This window comes from Microcaecilia unicolor, chromosome 2, assembly GCF_901765095.1.
Source record: "Microcaecilia unicolor chromosome 2, aMicUni1.1, whole genome shotgun sequence".
Taxonomy (NCBI): domain Eukaryota; kingdom Metazoa; phylum Chordata; class Amphibia; order Gymnophiona; family Siphonopidae; genus Microcaecilia; species Microcaecilia unicolor.
This window is the reverse complement of record NC_044032.1, coordinates 522,979,701-523,006,396: the sequence shown is the minus strand read 5'-3', so window position 1 is coordinate 523,006,396 and position 26,696 is coordinate 522,979,701. Positions and strand designations below refer to the sequence as shown.

Genomic DNA, 26,696 nt, shown 5'->3' with positions numbered 1-26,696 from the left:
TTGCAACATGGAAGATAACATAGAAAGTTGACCACACTTTCAGAGGTGTAGATAACACATTCCATGTTATTGGCTGTGCTTTTAATGCATGGTAGTGACCACTGCCTCAGGTTAACTGCATAGTGCCTTTCACGAAGTGCCAGGAGTGACCCCTACCCTTAACACAGAGGGTTTTTTTTAATTTCTGCGGTTAACTTTTGCAGTTAACACGCATTAACTGAGAAAATATAGCTCAAGTTGGTATAGGGGCCTTAATACAGTTAAGGGGCACAGCCTTTTTGATTAGCCAAGATATACAGTGATATACAGTGGGCACAATTCCCTTGATTCTGTAGAAGTCATCGAAAATTGTGCTTGCAAATTTAGGAATGTTCCCGATTTGCGTGTGCAATTCAATAGAATACCGAGTCAATTAGTGCCAATAATTGGCTTTTTAACAAGCAATTATCAGCACTAGTTAGATTTAATTGGGACTTATCTGTGTAGCGTTAGGGGTGGGATCCACGCTAAAAATTTACATGTGGCCTGAAAAAGGGGGTACGGAAATGGGAGGGTCCTGGGTGTTTTGGGGCGGAGCAGGGACGTGGCTTTGAGTTACATGTGTAATTGTAGAATAGCAGTGCCACACATAAATTTAGTCATGGGCATTTACACCACGTTTTCATTGGTGCAAATGGTGGTGCCTAAATTTATATGCAACTTCTCCACTTAAGCGTTAATTCTATAAACCACGCCGAACTTCAGGCACAGCTTATAAGAATGCTACTTAAGGGGTTTTTTTCAGTGCCGATTTTTTAGGTGTCATGTATAGAATCTAGCCGAATATATTTTAGGAGTCATGTATAGAATCTAGCTGAATATATTTTATAAAGAAATTTATAGCAAGTATTGTAGTTGCCATGTTAGTTCATTTGAATGTGGTAAACTAAGGGAGTGGAAGAGTGGCCTAGTGGTTAGAGCACCAGTCTTGCAATCCAGAGGTGGCCGGTTCAAATCCTATTGCTGCTCCTTGTGATCTTGGGCAAGTCACTTAACCCTCCATTGCCTCAGGTACAAACTTAGATTGTGAGCTCTCCTGGGACAGAGAAATATCCAGAGTACCTGAATGTAACTCACCTTGAGCTACTACTGGAAAAAGGTGTGAGCAAAATCTAAATAAATAAGGTGAATCTTTGGAGCTGGAAATGATCATTGCTTCACAGTGACACCTACTGGCTGGATTAAGTGCTCATGATTGCAGGATCTGTTCTGGTACATGGCCTCCATGCCCAGGATCATCACTGCAATAAGCAGACTTAGGGCTAGATTCAGTAAATGGCACTCAAAAATCAGAGCCCCCCCAAAAAATCAATGCCATTCTATAATGAGCACTCAAAGATGAGTACCCATTATAGAATAGCATTGAGTGTCCAATTCAGTGCCCAAAATTAGGTGCCAGGACTTATGCCTGCTGAAACCAGGTGTAATTCCCAGCACCCAATTTGGACCCAGTGTTCTTTAACACTGTGCGCAAAATTTAGGAATGCCCCTGACCTGCCCATGCACTTCTCATGGCCACATTCCTTTTCGAGTTGTGCGCTGTGGGATTTGGGAACACATTGCTATAGAATGGTGTGTAGCAAGATGTGCACCCCATTCCAAATTGGTGCCGATTAGTAACACTATTTGGCTTGTTAGCCAATTTAGTTGGGCACACATCTTGGATTGTTAGCCAACTGGCTTGTTAACCAATTTTAGGCATCATATAAAGAATCTGGGGGTAAGTGTTTTGGAGGCACAAGGGATATAAAACAGAGGAAGGATCTCTGAGTAGCTGCAAGTGAAGGCTCATGGGGCCAGATCCCAGCCCTGGTTGTAATTGAGCTGGAAGTATAAAAAAACTGGAGGAAGCTGCGAGGTGTCACAACTCGTTAATTGACTGTGAAACAGAACCTGATTCATTAGTCTACAAGATCCTATACCATCTATCTCCCACAAACCTCATAGCAGCAAACTGCCCTTCAACATGTAACCTGCTTTCCTATGTAACCTGTAAGCCACAATGAACTTACTCCAGGTGGGAAAATGTGGGGCACAAATGCAATAAATAAATAAATATTTCTCCAGAAAGAAATGTTAATTGTATTATCTAAGTTGCATATTATAAACAGTACTATTCCTTGTTTATCCTCCAATTATATACATTATCTAATATATCTAACACTTGAAATGAGGCCTCTATTCTGGGAGTATTCTAACTCCCAGTTCACAAAACGCATTCAGAAGTGGTCTAGAAAGATGCCTTTCCTTATTGCTACTCCTTCATGCCTTTTATGTAACTATTTTTAGGAAGTAAGAGCCTGTTTGTGGTACAGACAAAGGCTCTGTTCCTTCTCTACACAAGCAGAAAGCTAGTGAGCATCTTCTGTTTTCAAACACATCTACACCTGTCACTAAAACTTTAAAAGTCTGATTTCCACAATAGCACTACTCTTTCTTGGAGGAGGAGATCAGTAAGATGCCATGCTGTGTAATTGCAGTTCTTAGACCAAATGGCTATGATTAAACCTCAGGCAATCGGGCCACTCAATTCTAACATTTCATTTTCCGATGGGCTAAAATGAAAAGTGGCATTGGACTGTACCTTCTGAACTCGTTCCGGTCTCCGGACTGCATCAGAGCTACGATTGTGTTGGTGACAGAGGTTCCAATATTGGCTCCCATAATAATAGGAATAGCTGTTCTGACTGTCAGCACTGCGAAACAGAATGCAGAAAGGAGGCATGAACATGGAATCAGAACTCTGAGGAATGGTGGAATGCCGTAAATGCCTGACACAGACAGCGACTGCTGTCAGAGCAAGAATACTTGCACTTACTGGAGGGGTAACCTAGTGGACTGGAGGGGTAACCTAGTGGTCAGTGCAGCAGACCTCTTTCCAGGGGAACTGGGTTCATTTCCACTGCAGCTCCTTGTGACCCTGGGCAAGTCACTTAACCCTCTATTGCCCCAGGTATAAAAATAAGTACCTGTATATAATATGTAAACCACTTTGAATGTAGTTGGAAAAACCACAGAAAGGCAGTATATCAAGTCCCATTCCCTATTTCTGATTGATAATGATCCCTTTCCATATAGCTTTATTTTCTACTAGAAACCCAAACTCAGCTTTGGTTTTAGTGATAAGCTGATGCTGAGAAATCCTTTAGAATTTTAATTTTATCAAAATTTTATATTTTTTACTTGTTCCAAAAGTACAAAGACTAGGGGACCCTCAAGGAAGTTACATGGACATACTTTTAAAACAAATAGGAGGAAATATTTTTTTTAACTCAACGAATAGTTAAGCTCTGGAAAAGTCCATAGTCTACTACTGGGACAGACATGGGGAAACAACTGCTTGCCCCGGGATTGCTAGCACAGAAATGTTGCTGCTAATTGGGTTTCTGCCAGGTACTTGTGACTTGGCTTGGCTACTGTTTGGAAAACAGGTTACGGGCTAGATGGACCACTGGTCTGACCCAGTATAGCTACTGTTATGTTCTTATGATCCACAGTGTCAGTGTTCAGGAGGTAAGGAGCTATCCCAGCAATAATATTCAATAACTGAAAGGACTGGATTTTTCACCCAGTGTTCAAATTACCAACACTTACCACCATAGATCAGATTAAACAAACAAAAAAAAAAGTATAAATTCAATTTACCTTTTCTCAAGCATAATTGTATGGGCAAATGTAAAGAAAACTTTGTTAAGTAAATGAAAGGAAATTCAAGGTACTATAAATCCTATGTAACTTAAATAAATAAATAGGCAGTAAATAGACAGGAGCAACTATGTTGTATATGTAGTTTTCACCTGGGGTAACGTTTCCACATTGTTTAGGGCCCTGATTACTAAGCCGCACTAGTGGTGTGCTAGCATTTTTAGAACATGCTAAGCATTAGCATGTGCTAACCGTGTAGATGCCCATAATATTCCTATGGGCATCTAAATGGTTAGTGCAGGCTAATTTTTAGCATACACTACAAATGCCAGCGCACCTTATTAAACAGAGCCCTTAATTTTGTGCATACCACGACAGAAATGACCCTCACCCCTATACCAGGATATGCTTGAGAAAATCTCAGTCTCTCAGAATCACTGTATAGCAATGGAACGTGGGTGTTTTTTCCTTTTCGAAGAGTTGTTGTTAGTTGTCATTTTTTTATTATGTTGTTTTATGTTTGTTTCATGCTTTTACTATTGTAACTACAACCACATTTGGAATTTAGATGTCCAAGTCGGAACTCTGAAATTCCACTAGTATCTTAGAACAGGATCTGCCAATGTAGAATCTATTTTAAATACATGGAGAAATGGACATTTGTATGCTCGTGACATGCAGTATGAACATCCATTATAGAAAAATAGACTTCTCAAATATCAATGGGGTGACACAGGAACGCAAATATCTCTGTTGCAGCATATGAATGTTCCATGTTATAAAACGGCAACATAGATGTTTATGTGCTGGAGCTCAAAACAGTTATGTTACCGTTTTAGAAACAGACAACTATTTCTGCTGAAGTTGTCACAGAGCCCAGTATCCCTTGCCAGTTTTGCTTTTGGGTGAAGGAGGTGATCTCTCCTAATCCCTCCAGTGCAGCCAGAGGCAGACTGACAGTGGTCCAGGCCCCCTGGCAGTGAAGGTCATTGGGGCCCCCTGGCCACTGCCCACAGCCCCACTGCTGCACCACCACCCCTCCCCCACACTACATTCCACCCCCCCCCCGCCCCCACTGCCACAGTTGCCGTCCCTTCCCACACATTACAGACCCCTGAGCCACAGTAGGCCCTCTCCGGCCCTACCTTGAAAGGCCCTAGTGGTTTCTTTGGGGCAGGAAAGAACCCCCACTCTTTCCTGCCCGCTATCACTACTGTGTCTGGCACTGCCATGTTTTCAAAATGGCTGTTGAGACTTACTGCTGTAGTCTCGTGGGTCTCGGCAGTCTCTCCAGACTGCCACAGCCATTTTTAAAATGTGGTGCTGCCAGGCAGAGTAGCAGCAGCGGGCAGGAAAGAGTGGGATTTTTTCCTGCCCCCACAGAGGCCAATAGACCACCAGGGCCCTTCAAGGCAGGACCAGGAAGGGCTGTTATGTGCGGCGGCAGCCTCTGTGCCCTCAAGCACTGCCTGGCTGCCTGAATGGTCAGTTTGCCCCTGAGTACAGTACTGCTGAATAGGAGCACTCTTCTGAAACCTGGACATCCACAGTAGCAGGTCTAACTCCAGACATCCATCTTCTTGGACATAGATGTCTATTTTTTTGGGCCCGCCCTAGTCCCACCTAAAATATGTCCAGACCACGCCCCCTTGCCACTTGAACATTCTTTAGTTTCAGACATCCATATGCTAGCTTTGCAAAATCAGAACTAAGATATCTATGCATGATACGTCAAGTATTGGTTAAGGGACATCCAAATATTCAGCTTCTACCACATAACTTTGCAGACTTTTATCACTATATTAAAACAAAATTTTGAGTCTTCTTACAGCTTGCAGATACCATGCTGACAACAATGGATGTCGATGTGCTGGAGCTTTGCACCAAGACTGTCACCAGCACTCCAATCACCAAACCAGCAACGGGGTTAGACAACACAGCATTGTTTTTGAAAATCTCGCCCGCAGCTTTACCTAAGGAAGCACATCCATTGGGTTAGAGTAGCAGATTTCCAGTAAACAGTAAAATACATTTTGCATATGTGCTTGTTAAGAAGACAATCAGAAATTAATTATGCATATTTGAAAATTCCTGAGAATAAGATAGATTTTCATGCAGCCAATTCACTCTTCTCTGCTACTGTTAAATGTGTGCAAAATTGACTGCTTTTGCATCTGTTTATCATCTTCCCTTTCAATACGTATTCAGTATGGATGACAACCAATGCTAAACCTTAGTGTTCATGGCTAGTCTTTAAATCATACAAAGAAGGAGATAACAAGCTCATTACTGCATGAAGAGAGTAAAAATTACAAGCTTTTCTGTAACCAAATTGCTTTACGATCACTTGCTTCTTCTGATAAGGTGCTGCAAAGAAGCATAGGAAGAAGCACACAACCCAGCATACTAGACCCATAGGAACCCTTTTACTAGGCTGACTGAAGCTTTTGCCTCACGTTAAACATTAGCACAGATCTGTGCTACATATAATGTGCGATAAAATAGCCTGTGTGATTAAAATAAATTCCATGCTAGCTGCTTAATATGGCAATAGGTGATACGTGGGTGTGATCGGGACGGCCTGCTGTAATAACTAGTGCACGAGTCATTACCGTGCACTACTCGTCACAACTGCTAACAGTGTGACTTCAGTTACTGCCACCTAAAGAAGAGACAGTATGTGCAGCCATGCTATCAGTAGTCCAATAGTGTGGCTGCTAACAGGTGATGTGCCATGGTGGCGCAACCCTTGGCCTTCCAATCCCCCCTCCCCTCTGATTGCCTGTTCCCCCTCCAGATCCTCCCAAGATCTGATCCCCTCCTGCTCTCATTCCCCCTGATCCATCTGGACACATCTCCCCTTGGCAGAAATACTCCACCCCTTAGCCCTATCTACTCCCCAGGGCTCAGGGGCTTTGCCTTGGCAGTTCAGCAGGGCTGCTGAGAGACTGAGCTGGGCCCAGAGCAGGACTGCTGCCACCGCTGCCCCCTCCCCCGGATCGCCACCCCCCCCCCAGATCGTCGCCGCTTCCGCCCCCCTCCACCCAGGATCACCACTGCCACAACTGAGATACCTTGGGGCTGGCGGGGATCCAAGGCCCCACCAGCAAAAGAATCCAGCACCGCACTTCACTCCATGCCTGCCCTGCCCCTGCAGCTGCTTTTTTCTCTCTTCGGGCATTCTCGGTTTCAAAACCGAGCATGCTCCTGAGGGGGAAACGCAGTCGCTCGGCACTGCAGTAGAGGTGAGCGAAGAGCAACGCTGGAGGGGAGCCCGGCGCCGGAGTTTTCTCTCTCCTGCTCCTGTTGGGATGTGATCACTCAGGGCCGTCAGGAGAAGGAGAGAGAGAGACCCCGGCCCTGGCCCTCCCTTGGAGGCCGGGCCCAGGGAATTTTGCCCCCCCCCCCCGCCCCCTCTCTCGGCAGCCCTGCAGTTCAGCAGTCCCAGGAGGCAGCAATCCCCTTCTGTTGTCACTTGGGCCTGTGCTAGCATCCAAAATGGTACCTCTGCCCCTAGCAGTAGTTTTACAAAAATACTACTAGGGTCATCTCCATATAAGGAGAGAGCGAGACATTAGTGAAAGTTGTGGCATGTAATGATTTAATGTGTACATTACGTTTGAAAAGTTGCAGTAACCTTATCAACTCAACACACCTTAGTGAATCAGCAAGTGAATGTTTCTGTAATAGTGAATTACATGTCAACTTAAGGCATGCAAAAGGCCAAACATTTGTCTAACATTTTTGTTTTGGTTTACGGTTAACAAATTCTTTGTCAAAAGAAATAGCAGAAAAATGATCACACAACCCACGGGAGCTTAAACAGGGAGCAAAGGAACTGTTTTGTATGTAATTTGTGAGTACTTCCCTTTAAATAAATATGTGTACTTCTGAAAAGGAGAAAGAAGCGTTGTAAGGTAATCTCAGAAATAAATTTTCACACCTAGCCTTTCATGACAGCTCTGTGGCTTTTTACTGAGAGTTGAGAGGACTGGTAAATGCACCTGCCCCAGTTTAATTACAGAGTTTATCCACGTCACTGCCTTTTGCTTGATTGCTTCACCTTGTAAAAAACAGGATTAAGGAAGTCATCCCTAATTTATATTAGCACTTAAAAGTCTTAAGTACCTCCTACTAACTGGAAGGCAGCACTCAGTACATCCAAAGAGCATATGAAGAAGTAGAGAAGACCAAACAGGGCAATGAACTTTGCTATTCCCTTCAACACAGCTAATATTCTTGATTTTGTGTCCATTTCTGCAAAATACAAAACAAAAATTTCTCCTGTAAATCAGAATGCTATGTCAATGTATTATTTGTTCATTGTTTCAATCTTTTTCAGAGAAGACAATTCCTATCATACGAAAACTCTGCTTACAGCATTTTTTCTTTGGTTATTTACAGGGTTTATGGTTTATTATAATTTCATATACTGCCCTTTCTGTGGACATCATAGGGTGGTTTACAAACAAAATATTCAAAAGTTAGAAAGGAACGCCAAAATATGATAAAGACAGTAATCATTCACACAAAGATACCAAAAGAGAGAAAAAGAAAAGAAGGAAAGAGAAATATATTAAAAATCTGTTTTTATGCATGCATTTGAACAGTTTATTGCTTGCCAGAAAAGACTTTTCCTTCATATGTTACATGTTAATGAATTGATAAGCTTTGTGGGTATTTGATCAATCTAACAGTAGAAGTAGCAGCATAGGTTGAATGAGCATGGTATGTTTTGTTCTGATCAGCTTGACTTGCATATCATCTAGAACTGTAGAAAAACTGGACCAAAAGGTACCTCAAGAGGTCATATTGTCCTTCTTCCTGTCAGCAGGCAGGATCCACTGTACCTTAGGGTTAGGTAACAAGCCAAGCCAATCCACACATAATTTATGAAGGGTTATATATGTCTTTTTTTATTTACATTTGTTTCTAGTCTTACAACCAAACACTCAACTTCTAATTTCTCAGTTGCAATGCTAATTTCTCAGAAGCAGTGGAATAAAACCTGGACTGGCTCAGCTCTTCCTTATGAAATGGAGCTTGTTAAAACCCTATAGTACCAACATTCTCCTTGACAAATGTTTGCCTACTCTAAACTTCCAGTGATCCACGTTCCTTAGACAACCAGCTCGAAAAGTACTGAGCTACAAAGCAGATCCTGTTACTTCTATTGTAGGAATGTAGATTCCTTAGTATTTATTTACTATTTACTAAGGTATTTAGCCTCATTCTCTAGGCCTCTATAGTGTCTATTTAAACACTTATAGCCTGCAATTCAAGTTAACAATTGGAAATACTAAAGGCATGAAAACTGCTTGCTTGTGCAAGTTCTCCTTTCCCCACCCATCTCCTCCCCTTCCCTCATTCAAACTGAGCTGTTACATACAGACAATGGTTATCTCAGTAGACATTGTCCTTTAACTTCCTGACACATACTGGAATAGCAACTAGAGTTCAAAACAGGGGGACAAAAAAAGCATGCTATCTTGTGGAATGAGTTCTGTGATGGAGGACAGTGATTTCTAGAGAATTCATTCTATAGTCAGGTCAATGCTTCTGCTCAAACAGATTTAGGCCTAGTCAGTTACATGATTCTTCTTACATTGCATTAATCGAAGTTAATATATTGTCCGAAATTAACAATAAAAGACACAATCCAGCTTATAATCGAAAGACAAAAACGCCTATATTGCGACCTAAATCGGGAGATAGGCATTTATCTCACAAAAACGAATAACACGGTATAATTGAAAGCCGAACTTGGACGTTTTCAACCGCACTCCATCGCGGAAGCGTACAAAGTTGACGGGGGCGTGTCGAAGGCGTGCTGAAGGCGGAACTGGGGCGTGGTTATCGGCCGATCAGAGATGGGCGCCTTTCGCCGATAATGGGAAAAAAATATGCGTTTGTAGCTAGAATTTAGGGCACTTTTCCTGGACCCTGTTTTTTCACGAATAAGGCCCCAAAAAGTGCCCTAAATGACCAGATTACCACCAGAGGGAATCGGGGATGACCTCCCCTGACTCCCCCAGTGGTCACTAACCCCCTCCCACCACAAAAAATGATGTTTCACAACTTTTTATGTTCACCCTCAAATGTCATACCCACCTCCCTGGCAGCAGTAGGCAGGTCCCTGGAGCAGTTGTTAGGAGGTGCAGTGGACTTCAGGCAGGTGGACCCAGACCCATCCCTCCCTACCTGTTACAATTGTGCTGCTTAATGCTTAGTCGTCCAACCCCCCCCCCCCAAACCCACTGTACCCACATGTAGGTGCCCCCCTTCACCCCTTAGGGCCATAGTAATGGTGTAGACTTGTGGGCAGTGGGTTTTGAGGGGATTTGGGGGGCTCAACACACAAGGGAAGGGTGCTATGCACCTGGGAGCTCTTTTACCTTTTTTTTTGGTTTTGTAAAAGTGCCCCCTAGGGTGGCCGGTTGGTGTCCTGGCATGTGAGGGGGACCAGTGCACTACGAATCCTGGCCCCTCCCACGAACAAATGCCTTGAATTTATTCGTTTTTGAGCTGGGCGCTTTCATTTTCCATTATCGCTGAAAAACAAAAACACCCAGCTCACAAATTGTCGAATAAAACATGGACGTCTATTTTTTCCGAAAATACGGTTCGGTCCGCCCCTTCACAGACCCGTTCTCGGAGATAAAAGCCCGTGGAGATAGACGTTTTCGTTCGATTATGCCCCTCATAGTAACATAGTAACATAGTAGATGACGGCAGAAAAAGACCTGCATGGTCCATCTAGTCTGCCCATTAGTGTGCTCAGTGTCTGACACTTGTTGACAGTAATTATAGTCCCCATCTGGCCTTGCCAAACTTATATCACTGTCTGTAGAATTGTTAATCACTTCTCAATTTTAGCTAAGCACGATCCCATTATACCATTTGTCAACTGACCATATATGATAAAAATAAGCTGGAAAACATGTATAACTCCTGTACAACACCAAGTAGGCATGCTTTATAATAGGCTTATGTTTTAGTACAATATTCGCTGTAGGTACAGACCCCAGCTGAGTGGGAGGGGCTAGCACTGTGACATTAGAGAGGTATAAGCAACTTAAGAGAGTCATGTGACTTAATAGGACCAGTAATGTCTTGCTCAAACCTGGCCAGCTGCTGGCTAGACTGTGGCAGAAAATGCAGTTAGAAAGCACAAAAGAGCCCTCAAGACTGGAACAATGAAAGAATCTTTAATACACAAGACCAGACATGGGCCGTGTTTCAGTGTAAAATAGTGCCTGCCTCAGGGGTCAAATCAATATCCGTTGTATTAATAAATGAAATCCAAAATAGTCATTCTAGCAGTGTAGTTTCATTGTTTATCAACACAGACCCTGTGCAGGGCTCAGCTTCCACCACAGCCCTTGCAGCTCAGTCCCTCCCATGTCAAGTCTTTTGCATTAAAGATTGTTCCAGTCATGAAGGCTCTTTTATGCTTTCTTTGCTGTCTTGGTCCATGTACTTTTGGACCCTCTCTTTTACTACATAGAAAATGCACTTAAACATATTATACATGGATAATGATGGCAATTGCTTATATCCAGTAGTATGATAACAATGAAACACATTTTTATTATTATAAACATTGCCACTGGCTAAGTCACTGTTCAATTGCTTTTAAAAAATGCATTGCTCTTTAATTGCATAGCTGGTATATGAGTTACATCTTAACAGAGGTAGAGGACGCACGCTGGTGTATTACCTTGGCACTCTCCCCCATGAGTTTTCTTCACCTTCACTATTACCTTCCTCTCTCCCCTGCCAGTCACCTATCCCCCAAGTGCTGAGGGAGTTTTGGAAGAGGGTAAAGGAGTGCTTCCTACAGACAAATCCCTTGAAACTAGGTCAATGAGGAAAGGGAAGAGAGGAGATGTACCACCAAAACTTTAAAGGAAGGGAGAGGAATCTAGTCTTCAGAGGTACAGTTCAGTAGGAATTTCCAGGACAAGCAATATCTGTACATGAGTCCCTATAATATTGTCATTAGGAGAACCTGCCACAGTAAAGTAAGGAGATCCTGACTGACTGAGTTACCATTTGAGAGAAAGAACACTGCAGATTCTTCACCAAGTTTGCCATATCAGTTGTATTGAAGAGGTTTAGTTACTCTAAAGACTTCTGTATGGAACCCCACTCTGAGTGCAGAGAGAGTTTCTGTGGCTCTAAATCATTGCACCCCAAGGGCCTAGAACTGAAACTTTCCCCTACTCAGAAAAAACCATATCTAGGGCCCCCTTCACATTGAGGGCATCAAGACAGTAACAATTTGAGAGGGGCATAGGGTAGCATCCAGTTGCCCATGTTATGTTGTTCACTACGTCTCTGTAAAATGGACCTCACAATCAAACTGACCCTCCTACAGGATATAGGAGGAAATATTTTTTCACTCAATGAATAGTTAAGCTCTGGAACTCTTTGCTGGAGGTGGTGGTAGTATCAGCAGTTAGCGTATCTGGGTTTAAAAAAGGTTTGGACAAATTCCTGGAGGAAAGGTCCATAGTCTGCTATTGAGACAGACATGGGAAGCAACTGCTTGCCCTGGGATTTGTAGTATGGAATGTTGCCACGATTTGGGTTTCTGCCAGGTATTTGTGACTTGGTTGGCCACTGTTTGGAAAACAGGATACTGGGCTAGATGGGCCATTGGTCTGACCCAGTATAGCTACTCTTATGTTCTTATGATATCCAACGATATTGGTGATTTGGGTCTATACCCTGCATTATGGATATGAGTAGGGTTCCCAGTTCTATTGAATGTATTTTTAGCCTCCAAATTTGAAAGGTATGTATTTCAAATGCTATAACAAAATAGTGGGCCTAGGGATTAAAACATCAAAGCCTGTGCCTTAGAAAAACAAAGGCCTTAGTGGTACTACCTATTTAGTATATGTCTTTCATCCAACATAGTGGTTGGAAGACCTTTTAGGAGTAATTAGTATGCAGTCAGATGTTATGCAGCAATAACTGAAAACAATTTTTAAAAATGAGGTTGGTGCATGCCAGATGAAAACTGAGAACATGATGGTCAGATATAACCAGGACCAGATCTAGTATAATGTTTTGGGGCATTGGCATCCAACTTCTCTCCAATGTAGGGGGTTGATGATATTGCATATTTTATTGTTTTCCGAGGACAATATTGCTTTTATGGCATGACCGGAGTTCACATTGTTCTATTGTGGTGAATATTTAAAAAAAAAATAAGATGTCACATGATTTGATAGATTTGTAAATATTGTTTGAATTAGCATTGAAAGAGTGTGGCACTTCAGGTACTGGAGAATATACCTTTTAGATTAAATTAAATTAAGCTGATAGGACTGCGGCAGAGAGAAATTGAAAGTTAATGTAAGACTCTTCAAGTCAGAACACGCCAACACTCAAGGGGCATGCCAACCTTCATAAACATACTAAGGGAGTCTTGCTAAAGAGACTCCCTTAGTATGTTTAGACTCTTGCTATCAGCAGCAGAGCCCGTAGGAAGAAAATGGGTCCTGTGGCAGTTAAAGTGTGCTAATATTTAGAAAAAGCGTACCCTCCCCCCCCCCTTAATCTTGTTGAATTTGCTGTTATTACCGTATAACTCACAGTTGCCAAGTAAAACTTTATAAAACTATTTTCATCTGCTAATAGGAACTTAGGGGCCCATTTATTAAAGTGCAGTAGGGCTACTGCCAAGTTGGCGCATGGCAAATTGGGCTACTGCTGGGCTACCACAAGAGCCTGGTGGTAGTCCTGGCCTCTGCCACATGCCATTTATGGCACTAGAAAATGCATTTTTATTTTCTAACACTAGGCTGCCCAGTTACCACAGGGGTAGCATGGGAGCCCTTACCACCTCCTAACTGGGTGGTGATAATCAGGCTTATTTTTGAAAGAGAAGGACGCCCGTCTTTCGACACAAATTGGAAGATGGGAGTCCTTCTCCCAGGGTCGCCCAAATCAGCATAATCGAAAGCCGATTTTGGGCGTCCCCAACTGCTTTCCATCACGGGGATGACCAAAGTTCCTGGGGGTGTGTCGGAAGTGTAGCGAAGGCGGGACTGGGGCGTGCTTAACACATGGGCGTCCTCGGCCGATAATGGAAAAAAGAAGGGCGTCCACGACGAACACTTGGCCGACTTTACTTGGTCCATTTTTTCTTGCGACCAAGCCTCAAAAAGGTGCCCGAACTGACCAGATGACCACCGGAGGGAATCGGGGATGACCTCCCCTTACTCCCCCAGTGGTCACTAACCCCCCTCCCACCCTCAAAAAAACCTTTAAAAATATTTTTTGCCAGCCCCTATGCCAGCCTCAAATGTCATACCCAGCTCCCTGACAGCAGTATGTAGGTCCCTGGAGCAGTTTTAGTGGGTACTGCAGTGCACTTCAGGCAGGCGGACCCAGGCCCATTCCCCCCTACCTGTTACACTTGTGGTGGTAAATGTGATACCTTCAAAATCCACCACAAACCCACTGTACCCACATGTAGGTGCCCCCCTTCACCCCTTAGGGCTATGGTAGTGGTGTATAGTTGTGGGGAGTGGGCTTTGGGGGGCTCAGCACCCAAGGTAAGGGACCAGTGCACTATAAATTCTGGCTCCTCCCATGACCAAATGGCTTGGATTTGGTCGTTTCTGAGATGGGCGTTCTCGGTTTCCGTTATCGCCGAAAACCGGGGACGACCATCTCTAAGGATGACCATCTCTAAGGTCAACCTAAATGTTGAGATTTGGGTGTCCCCGACCGTATTATCAAAACAAAAGATGGACGACCATCTTGTTTTGATAATACGGGTTTCCCCGTCCCTTCGCCCTTAGGAAATCTTGGCCGCCCCGTTTGATTATGCCCCCAATAGCTCTCCCGGGAAATGGCTGAGCGGCAAGTGGTTCACTTACTGCAGGGCCATTTCAATTTTTTTTAAAAAGCTTTTTACCCGCTGTGGTAAAAGGGTGTCTTAGCGTGCGACAAATCTATGCGTTGATGCTACCGCAGGGCCCCTTTTACCACAGCTTGTTAAAAGGGACCCTTAAGGAGATCTCTCATAGGCAGGAAATACCTCCTTTAAAACACACAAACAATGTATATAGGACTCACTTTGGCATCTTATTCAAAAGATGGCATTCCAAATAACACAACATTTAAAAAAGGAAATCGATGTTCTCGTGGATATAATAATGTCTATATGTATGAAGAAGAACTCTATTTATCATCACCATGCCTTATTCCACAACATTCTTATCTCAAGAATACATCAACGTATTATAATGTATATTTTTGTGTTACATATTTCTAATTTTTATTTTATTAATAAAATATATATTTCAAGTTGTCACATTTCTTGAGATGAGAATATCGTGAAATACAGCATGGTGATGATAAATGGAGTCCTACTTCATATACATAGTCCAAAAAACATAGCATTCCCAATTATACTCTACTACATTTTGAATATGAAATCAAATACCAGAGGTTAAACAAAAATCCTAGGATATACAAGACAAGAGATAATCATGAAGAGTGGGCAATAGGGAAATTACCTGACCACTTGGGCCCAGTGCTCTTTAGTTCAGGTATATCCCATGGGTTGTCCTGTTCTTCCTCTTTCTTCTCATCTGGAGTATTATCATATAACTGAAGGGTAGAATATGCAGGTGGTAAATCCCCTCCATTTTCAGCAGAAGAGTTATTATCTATAGAAAGTATAAAACAAACAATGAGTGATTATTAGCATGGGCAGAGCGCATATAAGTCCTCATCCAATATGTCTTTGTATAGAAGATTACTTGCCCTTTGAATTTTCACGGTTGTTTGGAGGTTCCGAGAGGCCATTAATATTATTCCTATTGGGGTTAGCATCGTCTACCTCGGGCCACGGTGCCATTTTCTGTTCAAAATAAAACATACACATAATAATAAGGAAGGGTCAATAATATTCTCTTCAGTATTATTCATATGATTCACTCAGCAGAGGCCTGGAAAAAGAAGCCACAAACCATCTCTGGAAATTGTCATCTATTGGCTGCTTCACCCTGAATTGGTCATTGGCACAGCTCAGTGAAGGTTCTCAGTTTGACTACTTTGGTTTATCCAATTGAAATCATGTGTTATTTATTTAATCAGTATTTTAATGTCATAGGTAAGAATGGATGAACCTCTTCTGACCTGCTTGAAGTTCAGGTTGGATCTTGCCTCAACCATAACACTTTTGTATTAGAATCTGAATGTTTTTTTTTCTACTTGAGGCTCACTTTGGTTTGACTTTCTGCATATATTTGCAGAGTCAATGTAGTCAAATATTCAGAGATAGCATACATCCAAAAATATGTCGAATCTGAGAACAAATGTGTAGATATCTGCATCAGAGCCAGGCCAAAAAGAAAAAAAATGTATGCAAAGCAAGCAAAAGGCATAGCAGTGGGATTAGGACCATGACATCACTGGTTTTCAGCACACTGCTCTAACAAGTGAGTTACTCCTCTACTCCAGATTTAATGGAGCCCATCTGCACCCAGTACTCCTAGATGGGGCCGCTTGATAACAGTGATATGATACAGACGTTCAAATATCTGAAAGGTATTAATCCGCAAGCGAACCTTTTCCGGAGATGGGAAGGCAGTAGAACTAGAGGGCATGAAATGAGATTGAAGGGGGGCAGACTCAAGAAAAATGTCAGGAAGTATTTTTTCACGGAGAGAGTGGTGGATGCTTGGAATGCCCTCCCGCGGGAGGTGGTGGAGAGGAAAACGGTAACGGAATTCAAACATGCGTGGGATAAACATAAAGGAATCCTGTTCCGAGGGAATGGATCCTCAGAAGCTTAGCCGAGATTGGGTGGCAGAGCCGGTGGTGGGAGTCAGGGCTGGTGGCTGGGAGGCGGGGATAGTGCTGGGCAGACTTATACGGTCTGTGCCCTGAAAATGACAGATACAAATCAAGGTAAGGTATACACAAAAAGTAGCACATATGAGTTTATCTTGTTGAGCAGACTGGATGGACCGTGCAGGTCTTTTTCTGCCGTCATCTGCTATGTTACTATGATTGGATTTGATATTAGCTTTGAAGTAAGTATACATAGAGGGGCATAATCGAACGGGGCGCCCAAGTTTTCCTGAGGGTGTCCTCGCAGGACGTCCTCGCGAAGGGGTGGGGAAACCCGTATTATTGAAACAAGATGGGCGTCCATCTTTCATTTCGATAATACAGTCGGGGACGCCCAAATCTCAACATTTAGGTCGACCTTAGAGATGGTCGTCCTTAGAGATGGTCATCCCCGGTTTTCAGCAATAATGGAAACCGAGGACACCCATCTCAGAAATGACCAAATCCAAACCATTTGGTTTTGGGAGGAGCCAGCATTCGTAGTGCACTCCAGTCACATGCCAGGACACCAACCGGGCACCCTAGGGGGCACTGCAGTGGACTTCAGAAATTGCCTCCAGGTGCATAGCTCCCTTACCTTGGGTGCTGAGCCCCTCCAAAATCCACTCCCCACATCTGTACACCACTACCATAGCCCTTAGGGGTAAAAGGGGGGGCACCTACATATGGGTACAGTGGGTTCTGGTGGGTTTTGAAGGGCTCACATTTACCACCACAATTGTAACAGGTAGTGGGGGATGGGCCTGGGTCCGCCTGCCTGAAATGCACTGCACCCACTAAAACTGCTTGAGACCTACTTACTGCTCCAGGGAGCTGGGTATGACATTTGAGGCTGGCATAGAGGCTGGCAAAAAATATTTTTAAAGTTTTTTTTTGAGAGTGGGAGGGGGTTAGTGACCACTGGGGGAGTAAGGGGAGGTCATCCCTGATTCCCTCCGGTGGTCATCTGGTCAGTTTGGGCACCTTTTTGAGGCTTGGTCGCAAGAAAAACGGACCAAGTAAAGTCGACCAAGTGCTTGTCAGGGACGCCCTTCTTTTTTCCATTATCAGCCAAGGACGCCCATGTGTTAAGCATGCCCCAGTCCCGCCTTCGCTACGCTTCCGACACCCCCCCCCCCCCCGTGAACTTTGGTCATCCCCGCACGGAAAGCAGTTGAGGATGCCCAAAATTGGCTTTCGATTATGCCAATTTGGGCAACCCTGGGAGAAGGGTGCCCATCTTCTGATTTGTGTCGAAAGATGAGCGCCCTTCTCTTTTGAAAATAAGCCTGATAGGAAATCAAATACGTTAGTGTTTAACTTTTAAAAAAGAGACTATGATAAAATGAGAAGAACGGTGAAAAAAAAACTTAGAGGAGCAACTGCCAGGGTCAAAAATTTACATCAGGTGTGGATGCTGTTCAAAAACACCATCCTGGAAGCCCAGGCCAAATATATTCCGCATATTAAAAAAGGAGGACGGAAGACCAAATGACAGCCGGTGTGGTTAAAAAGTGAGGTGAAGGAAGCTATTAGAGCTAAAAGAAAATCGTTCAGAAAATGGAAGAAGGAACCGACTGAAAATAATAAGAAACAGCATAAGGAATGTCAAGTCAAATGCAAAGCGCTGATAAGGAAGGCTAAGAGGGACTTCGAAAAAAAGATTGCGTCGGAGGCAAAAACACGTGGAGGGGCATAATCGAACAGAAATGCCTATTTCAATGGCCGTTTATCTTCGAGAACGGGTCCGTGAAGGGGCGAGCTGAACCGTATTTTTGAAAAAAATGGATGTTTTTGAGCTGGGCGTTTGTTTTTTTTAGCGATAATGGAAACTAATAACGCCCAGCTCAAAAACGTCCTAATCCGAGCCATTTGGTCGTGGGAGGGGCCACGATTCATAGTACACTCGCCCCCCTGATATGCCAGGACACCAACTGGGCACCCTAGGTCAGTGTGGTGGACTTCAGAAACAGCTCCCATATGCATAGCTCCCTTACCATGGGTGCTGAGCACCCAACCCCCCTCCCCCAAAACCCACTACCCACAAATATACAACACTACCATAGCTCTTAGGGGTGAAGGGGGCACCTACATGTGAATACAGTGGGTGTTGCAGACCTCCCATTTACCAGCACAAGTGTTACAGGTAGGGGGGTGGGCCTGGGTCCACCTGGCTGAAGTGCACTGCGGTACCCACTAAAAGTGCTCCAGGGACCTGCATACACACAGGCCTCTAGGACTTGTTACTGCTGTATAACATTGGCACACCAGTTTACACCTGAAGACTAATCTCTCCGAAAACATCCTTTATTGGAATAAGCACGCTTACTCACAGTTAACTGCAGATCAGAGGTTGTGCCCCACCACTGGCAACGAGTCTCCCTGGTAGTGAGATTAGCAGGTCAGAGCTGGCAGAATGTTGTACAATGCCCTCTTTCAGCCACATTCAAGGTAAGAACTAAGTTCTCTAACGTGGCTAACACATGGAAGGGATCTAAAACTGGCTTACAAAAATGACCACTACCTCATGGACTACCGGAAACACAACAGGGCACACTCTGACCCAGTAGGCAGGGGGAAAAGCACCATGGGAGAAGAGCCTACCAACTACCAACATCGTGAGACTGTAACTGAAGCTAATGAAATCACGGAGCCCAATACCCTACACCCACCACAATGCAATGCTGATGTGACCCTGTAGTGCACCCGAGAGCCACATCTGACCCAGGGAAAGGCTGTGACAGGATCGAATATATTCTGCTGTCATGGAGGTGGGTACGGCATTTGAGGCTGGCATAGAGGCTGGAAAAAAAGTTTTTAAAGTGGGGTTTTTTTGGTGGGAGGGGGTTAGTGACCACTGGGGGAGTCCGGGGAGGTCATCCTCGATTCCCTCCAGTGGTCATCTGGGCAGTTGGGGCACTTTTTTGGGACTTGTTCGTGAAACAAAAGGGTCCAAAAAAGTGACCCAAAATCGCGGTAAAAACGCCTTTTTTTTCGATTATCAGCTAAAGACGCCCATCTCTTCTCGGCTGATAACCACGCCCCAGTCTCGCCTCCACCACGCCTCCGACACGCCCCCACCAACTTTATTCGTTTCCGCGACGGAGTGCAGTTGGAAACGCCCAAAATCGGCTTTCGATTATACCGATTTGGGCGCCTTTGCGAGAAAAACGCCCATCTCCCGATTTGGGTCGAAATATAGGCGTTTTTCTCTTTCGATTATAAGCTGGATAATAAATTTATTTTTATGTATATTAAAAGCAGGAAGCCTGCAAAAGAATCGCTTGGACCGCTAGATGACCGAGGAGTAAAAGGGGTGATCAGGGAAGACAAAGTCGTAGCGAAGAGGTCTTCACTGAGGAAGATTTGGTGGGATACCGGTGCCAGAAATGTTATTTGAAGCTGACGAGTCGGAGAAACTTAATGAATTCTCTGTAAACCTGGAGGATGTAATGGGGCAGTTCTACAAACTGAAGAGCTGCAAATCTCCTGGACCGTATGCAGGAGAACTGATAGAACTGAAAAATGAGCTTGCAGAGCTATTGATAGTAATATGTAATTTGTCCTTAAAATTGAGCATGGTACCTTAAGATTGGAGGGTGGCCAATGTAACGCCGATTTTTTTTAAAGTTTCCAGAGGAGATCTGGGAAATTATAGACTGGTGAGTCTGACGTCGGTGCTGGGCAAAATGGTAGAGACTATTATTAAGAACAAAATTACAGAGCATATTCAAAAGCACGGATTAATGAGACAAAGTCAACATGGATTTAGTGAAGGGAAATCTTGCCTCACCAATCTACTACATTTCTTTGAAGGGGTGAACAAACATGTGGATAAAGGTGAGCTGGTTGGTATTGTGTATCTGGATTTTCAGAAGGCGTTTGACAAAGTACATCATGAAAGACTCCAGAGGAAATTGGAGAGTCATGGGATAGGAGGTAGTGTTCTATTGTGGATTAAAAACTGGTTAAAAGATAGACACAGAGAGTAGGGTTAAATGGGCAGTATTCCCAATGGAGAAGGGTAGTTAGTGGGGTTCCCCAGGGGTCTGTGCTGGGACTGCTGCTTTTTAATATATTAATAAATGACCTAGAGATGGGAGTAACTAGTGAGGTAATTAAATTTGCTGATGACACAAAGTTATTCAAAGTTGTTAAATCGCAGGAGGATTTTGAAAAATTACAAGAGGACCTTACGAGACTGGGAGACTGGGTGTCTAAATGGCAGATGACGTTTAATGTGAGCAAGTGCAAAGTGATGCATATGGGAAAGAGGAACCCAAATTATAGCTACATCATGCAAGGTTCCATGTTAGGAGTCACGGACCTTCTGCTCAGTGTGCTGCTGCTAAGAAAGCAAATAAAATGTTAGGTATTATTAGGAAAGGAATGGAAAACAATAATGAGGATGTTATAATGCCTTTGCCTTGAATATTGTGTTCAATTATGGTCGCCGCATCTCAAAAAAGATATAGTGGAATTAGAAAAGGTGCACAGAAGGGCGACGAAAATGATAAAGGGGATGGGACGACTTCCCTACGAGGAAAGGCTAAAGCGGCTAGAGCTCTTCAGCTTGGAGAAAAGGCAGCTGAAGGGAGATATGACAGAGGTCTATAAAATAATGAGTGGAGTTGAACGGGTAGATGTGAATCGTCTGTTTACGCTTTCCAAAAATACTAGGACTAGGGGGCATGAGATGAAGCTACAATGTAGTACATTTAAAACGAATCGGAGAAAATGTTTCTTCACTCAACGTGTAATTAAACTCTGGAATTCATTGCCAGAGAATGTGGTAAAGGCGGTTAGCTTAGCTGAGTTTAAAAAAGGCTTGCACGACTTCCTAAAGGAAAAATCCATAGACCATTATTAAATGGACAGGTAAAATCCACTATTTCTGGAATAAGCAGTATAAAATGTTTTGTACTCTTTTGGGATCTTGCCAGGTATTTGTGACCTGGATTGGCCACTGTTGGAAACAGGATGCTGGGCTTGATGGACCTTTGGTCTTCCCAGTATGGCAATACTTATGTACTTATGAAGAACCTAACATGCATAGGGTGGCCTCAAAACAGTGCCCTTGGATTTTGGGGGCACCAGTCTTGGGCACAAAATTAGAAAAATGCCCTAGTGAATGGAGCCCTTGCTCTATTGTATTAGACAGCATTATTAAAAGCAGTTCAGCACCTTCCTGACTTTCAGTCATTGGGGAAAGGAAAGCTGTCATTCAGACCACTGTTATCTTTAGCATTCGGTATTAGCATTACGACTTACTAGTGAAGAAATACTGTTAAATTGACACAACAAGCTATTATTTTTTTTTCAAAATATAAAATCTGTTTTTGACTCTGTTACTTCTTTTATTGATATTTTTGTCAGGCCTCTTTTGTTTTAGATTTTGTTTTGCTGTTAGGACATATTTTATATCTTATCAAATCTTTTTTTGGTAATCAGAGGTATGTGCAATCATAGCATCTGATTTTAAACATCTGCTTCCCTGGGACCAGTTTACAGTGTTCATGCTTGTCTTTTGGGTTGACCTACATCAACATGTTGTCTGTCCAGGGCAGCAGAGTGGAGCCTGGTTTATTTAAAGATTCATAATGGTGAGAGCAGTGAATGAGAAAAGTTGTTGAAAGTGTTAAACATTAATGTTTCCTCAGGACTTAAATATAACTTTGAGTCAGAAGAAGCCTTAATTCTTGAGCTCTTAATTTGACTGCCAGTTAAAGTAGCTAGAAAAGTCTGTTCATACTGGAGCTGTGAATAATGCAGTGTGACTTTGTGTTAATCCAACTAGTAAATCTCCCTCACAATGTAACTGGTTTCCAAGATGATTAAGTCCTAAGTGACATGATAGGAAATATAGGTGTCAATCCTTAATGAAGGTCATTGAAATAATAGCTATTTTATTAATGCATACCTAACCATGTTTCACTACAAGGGACCTGGGAATACTTATCATCCTAATATTGTGAATATCAGGGAAAAAATGTTTGGTTTAAAGCTCTGGCTCAGTCTTTTGGAAATCCAATAGAAGAAACCAAATTGAATAAATAATGTTATCTTTCAGGGTCAAGCATGGAATGTTGATTCTTGGTTTCTAGGTAAGTGATTGAAAAGATAATGGCATTTTTAAACATTAGATCAGGTTAATAGATTTCTGACTGCTGCTGTGCCAATCGGTCTGTTCCACTGAATAAAAGGTTTGTGCTGGTTTTGTAAAGTCGGTAAGTGGTAACTCCTACAACACATACCACTAACAAGCTTCAGAGAGGGCTGTGGACTGCTCCATGTACACTAACAGAGTGGCCAGAGATACACTGTAGACCCCATATAATACATCGTGGTCCAAGATATCTGACTTCATTTGAAATGGATCCACACATATCAGGTACAAAGTGTAATATGTAATAACAAAAAAAAAAAAAAGAGGTCCAAGCCTTGACTGCATTATAAACGATCCCATTTTATTTGGGATCTACAGTGTACCTTCAGATTGCACATAGAAACCCTCAGCTTTCAATAGACTGTCCTAGAAATCCTGTCATTTCTGCTCAAGTGTTTTCCAGAATTATACTCTAAACGGTACTGTTACTCACTTCCTACCCATAGAAGATGAAGGTTAGTTTTTTACACCTGTCCCTCTTTATATACTAAGTATTAACTTTCTACATCAGCCAGGAAAGGATTCTTCTAATAGTGCTTTGCTATTCTGTACTTCAGTTAAAATTTGGATGACCAGGCTCCACTGCCAGTATATCATGCCATCACTAGCACCACTCTCTTATGAAGCCATTGGATATAGGAAGCATGTCCTCTGTGGGCAGCATTTCACTCCACATTTATACAGGACACTACTGCATCTGTGAAACCACTGTGATGAACATTTTTCAGCTTCTTTCCCTGCGCTGGGAATGGTTCTGAAAGCAAACGCTGTCTAGGCGCCAACTGAACTGCCCTAGCTAGTTAGACAAGTTCTATTAAATATACCATGAACTCAGTATTAGCAGAACACGAAGCCTCTGACTTCAACAAGGAGCATGAAAGCCTTTCTAAATTAAGGAGGATAATGAAGTATATGAACTGCTGTCAGATGAAGTGCAGCCCTGATGGCAGTTCAATCATCTTCCAGATTCAGAAGGTATCAAAGGCTTTACTGTATGCATAGAATAGGAAAAAAAACCCTCAAGCAAAAGCAGAGACCTTGCATTTTGCCTAAACACCCACAACAAAGCAGAATGTAAAGCAAAGAAGCAGCTCTATATGCCATGTTTTTTCTTCCCATAGGAACCTGGGAAAGCATTAAGCCCCCTAGTCTTAAAGTGTCACCCACCACATGTGAAAACTAAAGGGGGATAAACACAGCCCGCTCTGGAAAACTAAGCACCACATGCACTTCCACTTGGATTATTAATACCTTTCCATCCATGACAGTTCGATGAAAGAATACGTTTCACTGGAGATAATGACTGAAAGCAATAAGTTTGGGAGAAATCAGAGTTTCAGGGATATCATTTATAGGTAAAAGCTATACAAATAATAAAGAATAAAACAGAAAGAATAAGTAACTGGCTTTGTGAATAGATAATGGACCTTGAATAAAGAGATACTCACACATACAAACACACACAACAAATCTATAGCATATCTCAACTTAGGCACCCTCCTCCCCACAGAAAGGCCAACCAACTCACAAAGCAAGTAAAGTATTAAACCACATGTTGGTGAGGAAATATAAATTAATGAGCCCTGTAAAATGAAAACAGCAACACCTCCAAAATATCTGTGACAGAAAATTCAAATGGTATAAAGAAAAAAAAGCTCTCAGATGAAGAGCCATGCAAATGTTTGAGAGAAAAAGACGAATTCCAAGTAACTGTCACTGATCACTTTCCTATTTACCTTTAAAACCATTGCACCAGTGTACTGTTTTATCTAAAGTAGTGTATAAGATCTAATTACACCACAGAGGAAAAATAATTGAAAAAAAAATCTCTTTCTAGGATACCTTTACATCGCTATGCAGAGTAAATAAATGAATTACTAGCATTATATTAAAAAAATATTTTCTAACCTAGCCCCACCACCATAAATGTGGTTTGCTCTCATTAAGAGAGACGTGCCTGCAGTTAAAGATCTAAATTTCAAAGCACAGTTGCTGCAGGTAGACCTCACAATTTTTGGGATGTCACTGCTTAGCATCCTGTTTTACAACCTGGAACAGCTACATTTCAGTAACATCCCTTGGAGTCTATCAGCACACGCCTCACAAAGGTGCTTTTATCTGCCAGTGTGTCTGCACTCTATCACTTTATAAATGCACAATAAAAGAAAGGTCAGTGCAGGAAAAATTCAGGTTCTGAGCTCACAATTCAGAATTCCACATTCCCCCTTTTCTAAGTTTCTTTGTTACAGTGTGAGAAGCTGGTAAAACTACACTGAAGAAGAACCCCATGCAGGCACTGCTTGCACTTACCAGCTGTTCTTGCCAAAGAGTGACTGAAGGAAGTAATGAGGTATTGACTAACTCTGCCACATCTGTGAAGGTATATATATTGCGGGGAGGTACAGTATTGAGGAAGGTATGCTGCCATCACACACCCAGATCACACACTTACAGTCCTCCCCTGCAGTTGGGAGGCCCTGCCTACCTGCAAACTCAGTGATCCCACTCATTTCCCTGGGCCAGGAGGAGGGCCCTTATCGTCCCTAATAAAACCTCTAATTGCTTCACACTTATCAGTCACAAGGAAACTTTCCATCAGCAGGAACAAGGATTACTAATATGTCCTTGTGAATACTGGGAAGATATCAGCACTGTTATTCTGTAGTTGATAATATCATTCACGGGATTTCCTGAGAATTGAAGAACCATCTTAAAAGAAGACTATGAAAGACTAAGGGAATCCTCATCTGACCTGCTACTGCAGGATTCGAAAGTGGCCATGAATAATGTGCAAACAGCATTATATATTGATGGACACAATTGTGCTGAAGAATCTCTCAAAAAAAGCATATGGCATAGTCAGATGTCTTCATTGATTCAAATGTGTATTATTATTCCTTGAAATCATCTTTATAATCTTCATTCACCCAAATTACTTTTTGGAAAACCTGGGGAGCAACTTTTGAAAAAGAAGACAGTTGAAAAATATTTGACAAAAAAAAAAAAAGCTAATATTCATCACAGCATCCAAAAAGATATTTGAAACTTGTAGTTGGAAGAAAAGTGCCCCTAGACACATTTCCCCTAATTCTATGTGGAGGGGCATTTTTGAAAGAACATCCCAAACGGACATCCATCTCACATGTATTTTCGAACAGGATACATGGACATGCATGTGCTGGAGGTCTCACAATTTAAAGAAAAAAAGGGTTGAAATGGGATTTGAACCTAAAGCCCTTGGTTTATAGTCCACTGCAGCACTAACCACTAGGCTGACCCTCTGCTCTACATGTAGGTCTGTGTGGCTATTTTCTAAGAATGCTACGCCTCTGTTACTGTTTACTTTAGACCTGCTGCAATCAAAAGTGAATATGCATTGGGGTGAAAAGGTGCTTGTGATCTTGTCTGTTGGCAGAAAGGAATGTATAATAATCAGGTTCATTTTTAGCAGCAGTGCCTAAGCATATTCAGCACTGCTGATGAAAATTAACCTAATTATTAATGTCTTTCTTTCTGCCAAACTATCACTTATTGAGACACATATTATATTCACAGACACTGCTTTGGCAACAACCAGAACAATTACTAAAACCCTGCAAAAATTAACTCTACAACTCTGAAGAAAAGATGGAATACCAAAACCAAAGTAACTTCCAGGACTCACACAGCACTGTAAATATTGTACCAGGCCTTAGTCCACCAATACAGCTCCTAAAGGGAAAATAGGAAAAGCCAGACTATGCCAGATCCCTACACAGAAACTGCAAGCTAGCATAATCCTTTACCACATGCAAAGAACATAGAGGGGCTGGTGATCAAATTCCCCGCGATGTTCTGAACACCACTGTAAAATTAGCACTAGAAGAGTACAGGAAAATAAAGCCCCGATAATCAAAATTAATAGCATGCAAATTTATGCAATCTATTAGTTTTGATCATCAGGGGCTTCTGCAAGAGGATTGTGCCTGGGTATGCGTTCAGGCAC

The 26,696-nt window shown here is 42.6% G+C and overlaps 1 protein-coding gene across 2 annotated transcripts in view; it reads right to left on the bottom strand.

Annotated features, from left to right (window-relative positions):
* The window catches only part of SLC34A2 (solute carrier family 34 member 2), a 45,181-nt gene extending 20,079 nt beyond the window's left edge, over positions 1-25,102 (bottom strand). Inside the window, exons 1-7 of one of the 2 annotated variants that reach the window (XM_030191253.1) lie at positions 25,022-25,088; positions 23,963-24,014; positions 15,475-15,571; positions 15,225-15,377; positions 7,813-7,941; positions 5,514-5,657; positions 2,624-2,735 (exon numbers count right to left, since the gene is read on the bottom strand). In XM_030191253.1, the coding sequence (XP_030047113.1) occupies positions 2,624-2,735; positions 5,514-5,657; positions 7,813-7,941; positions 15,225-15,377; positions 15,475-15,571; positions 23,963-23,974 (647 nt within the window). In that variant the 5' untranslated portion in view covers positions 23,975-24,014; positions 25,022-25,088. Of the gene's footprint in view, positions 1-2,623; positions 2,736-5,513; positions 5,658-7,812; positions 7,942-15,224; positions 15,378-15,474; positions 15,572-23,962; positions 24,015-25,021 lie in introns of both variants that reach the window. The other variant, XM_030191254.1, reaches the window with a different exon arrangement.
* Positions 25,103-26,696: the final 1,594 nt, after the last annotated feature.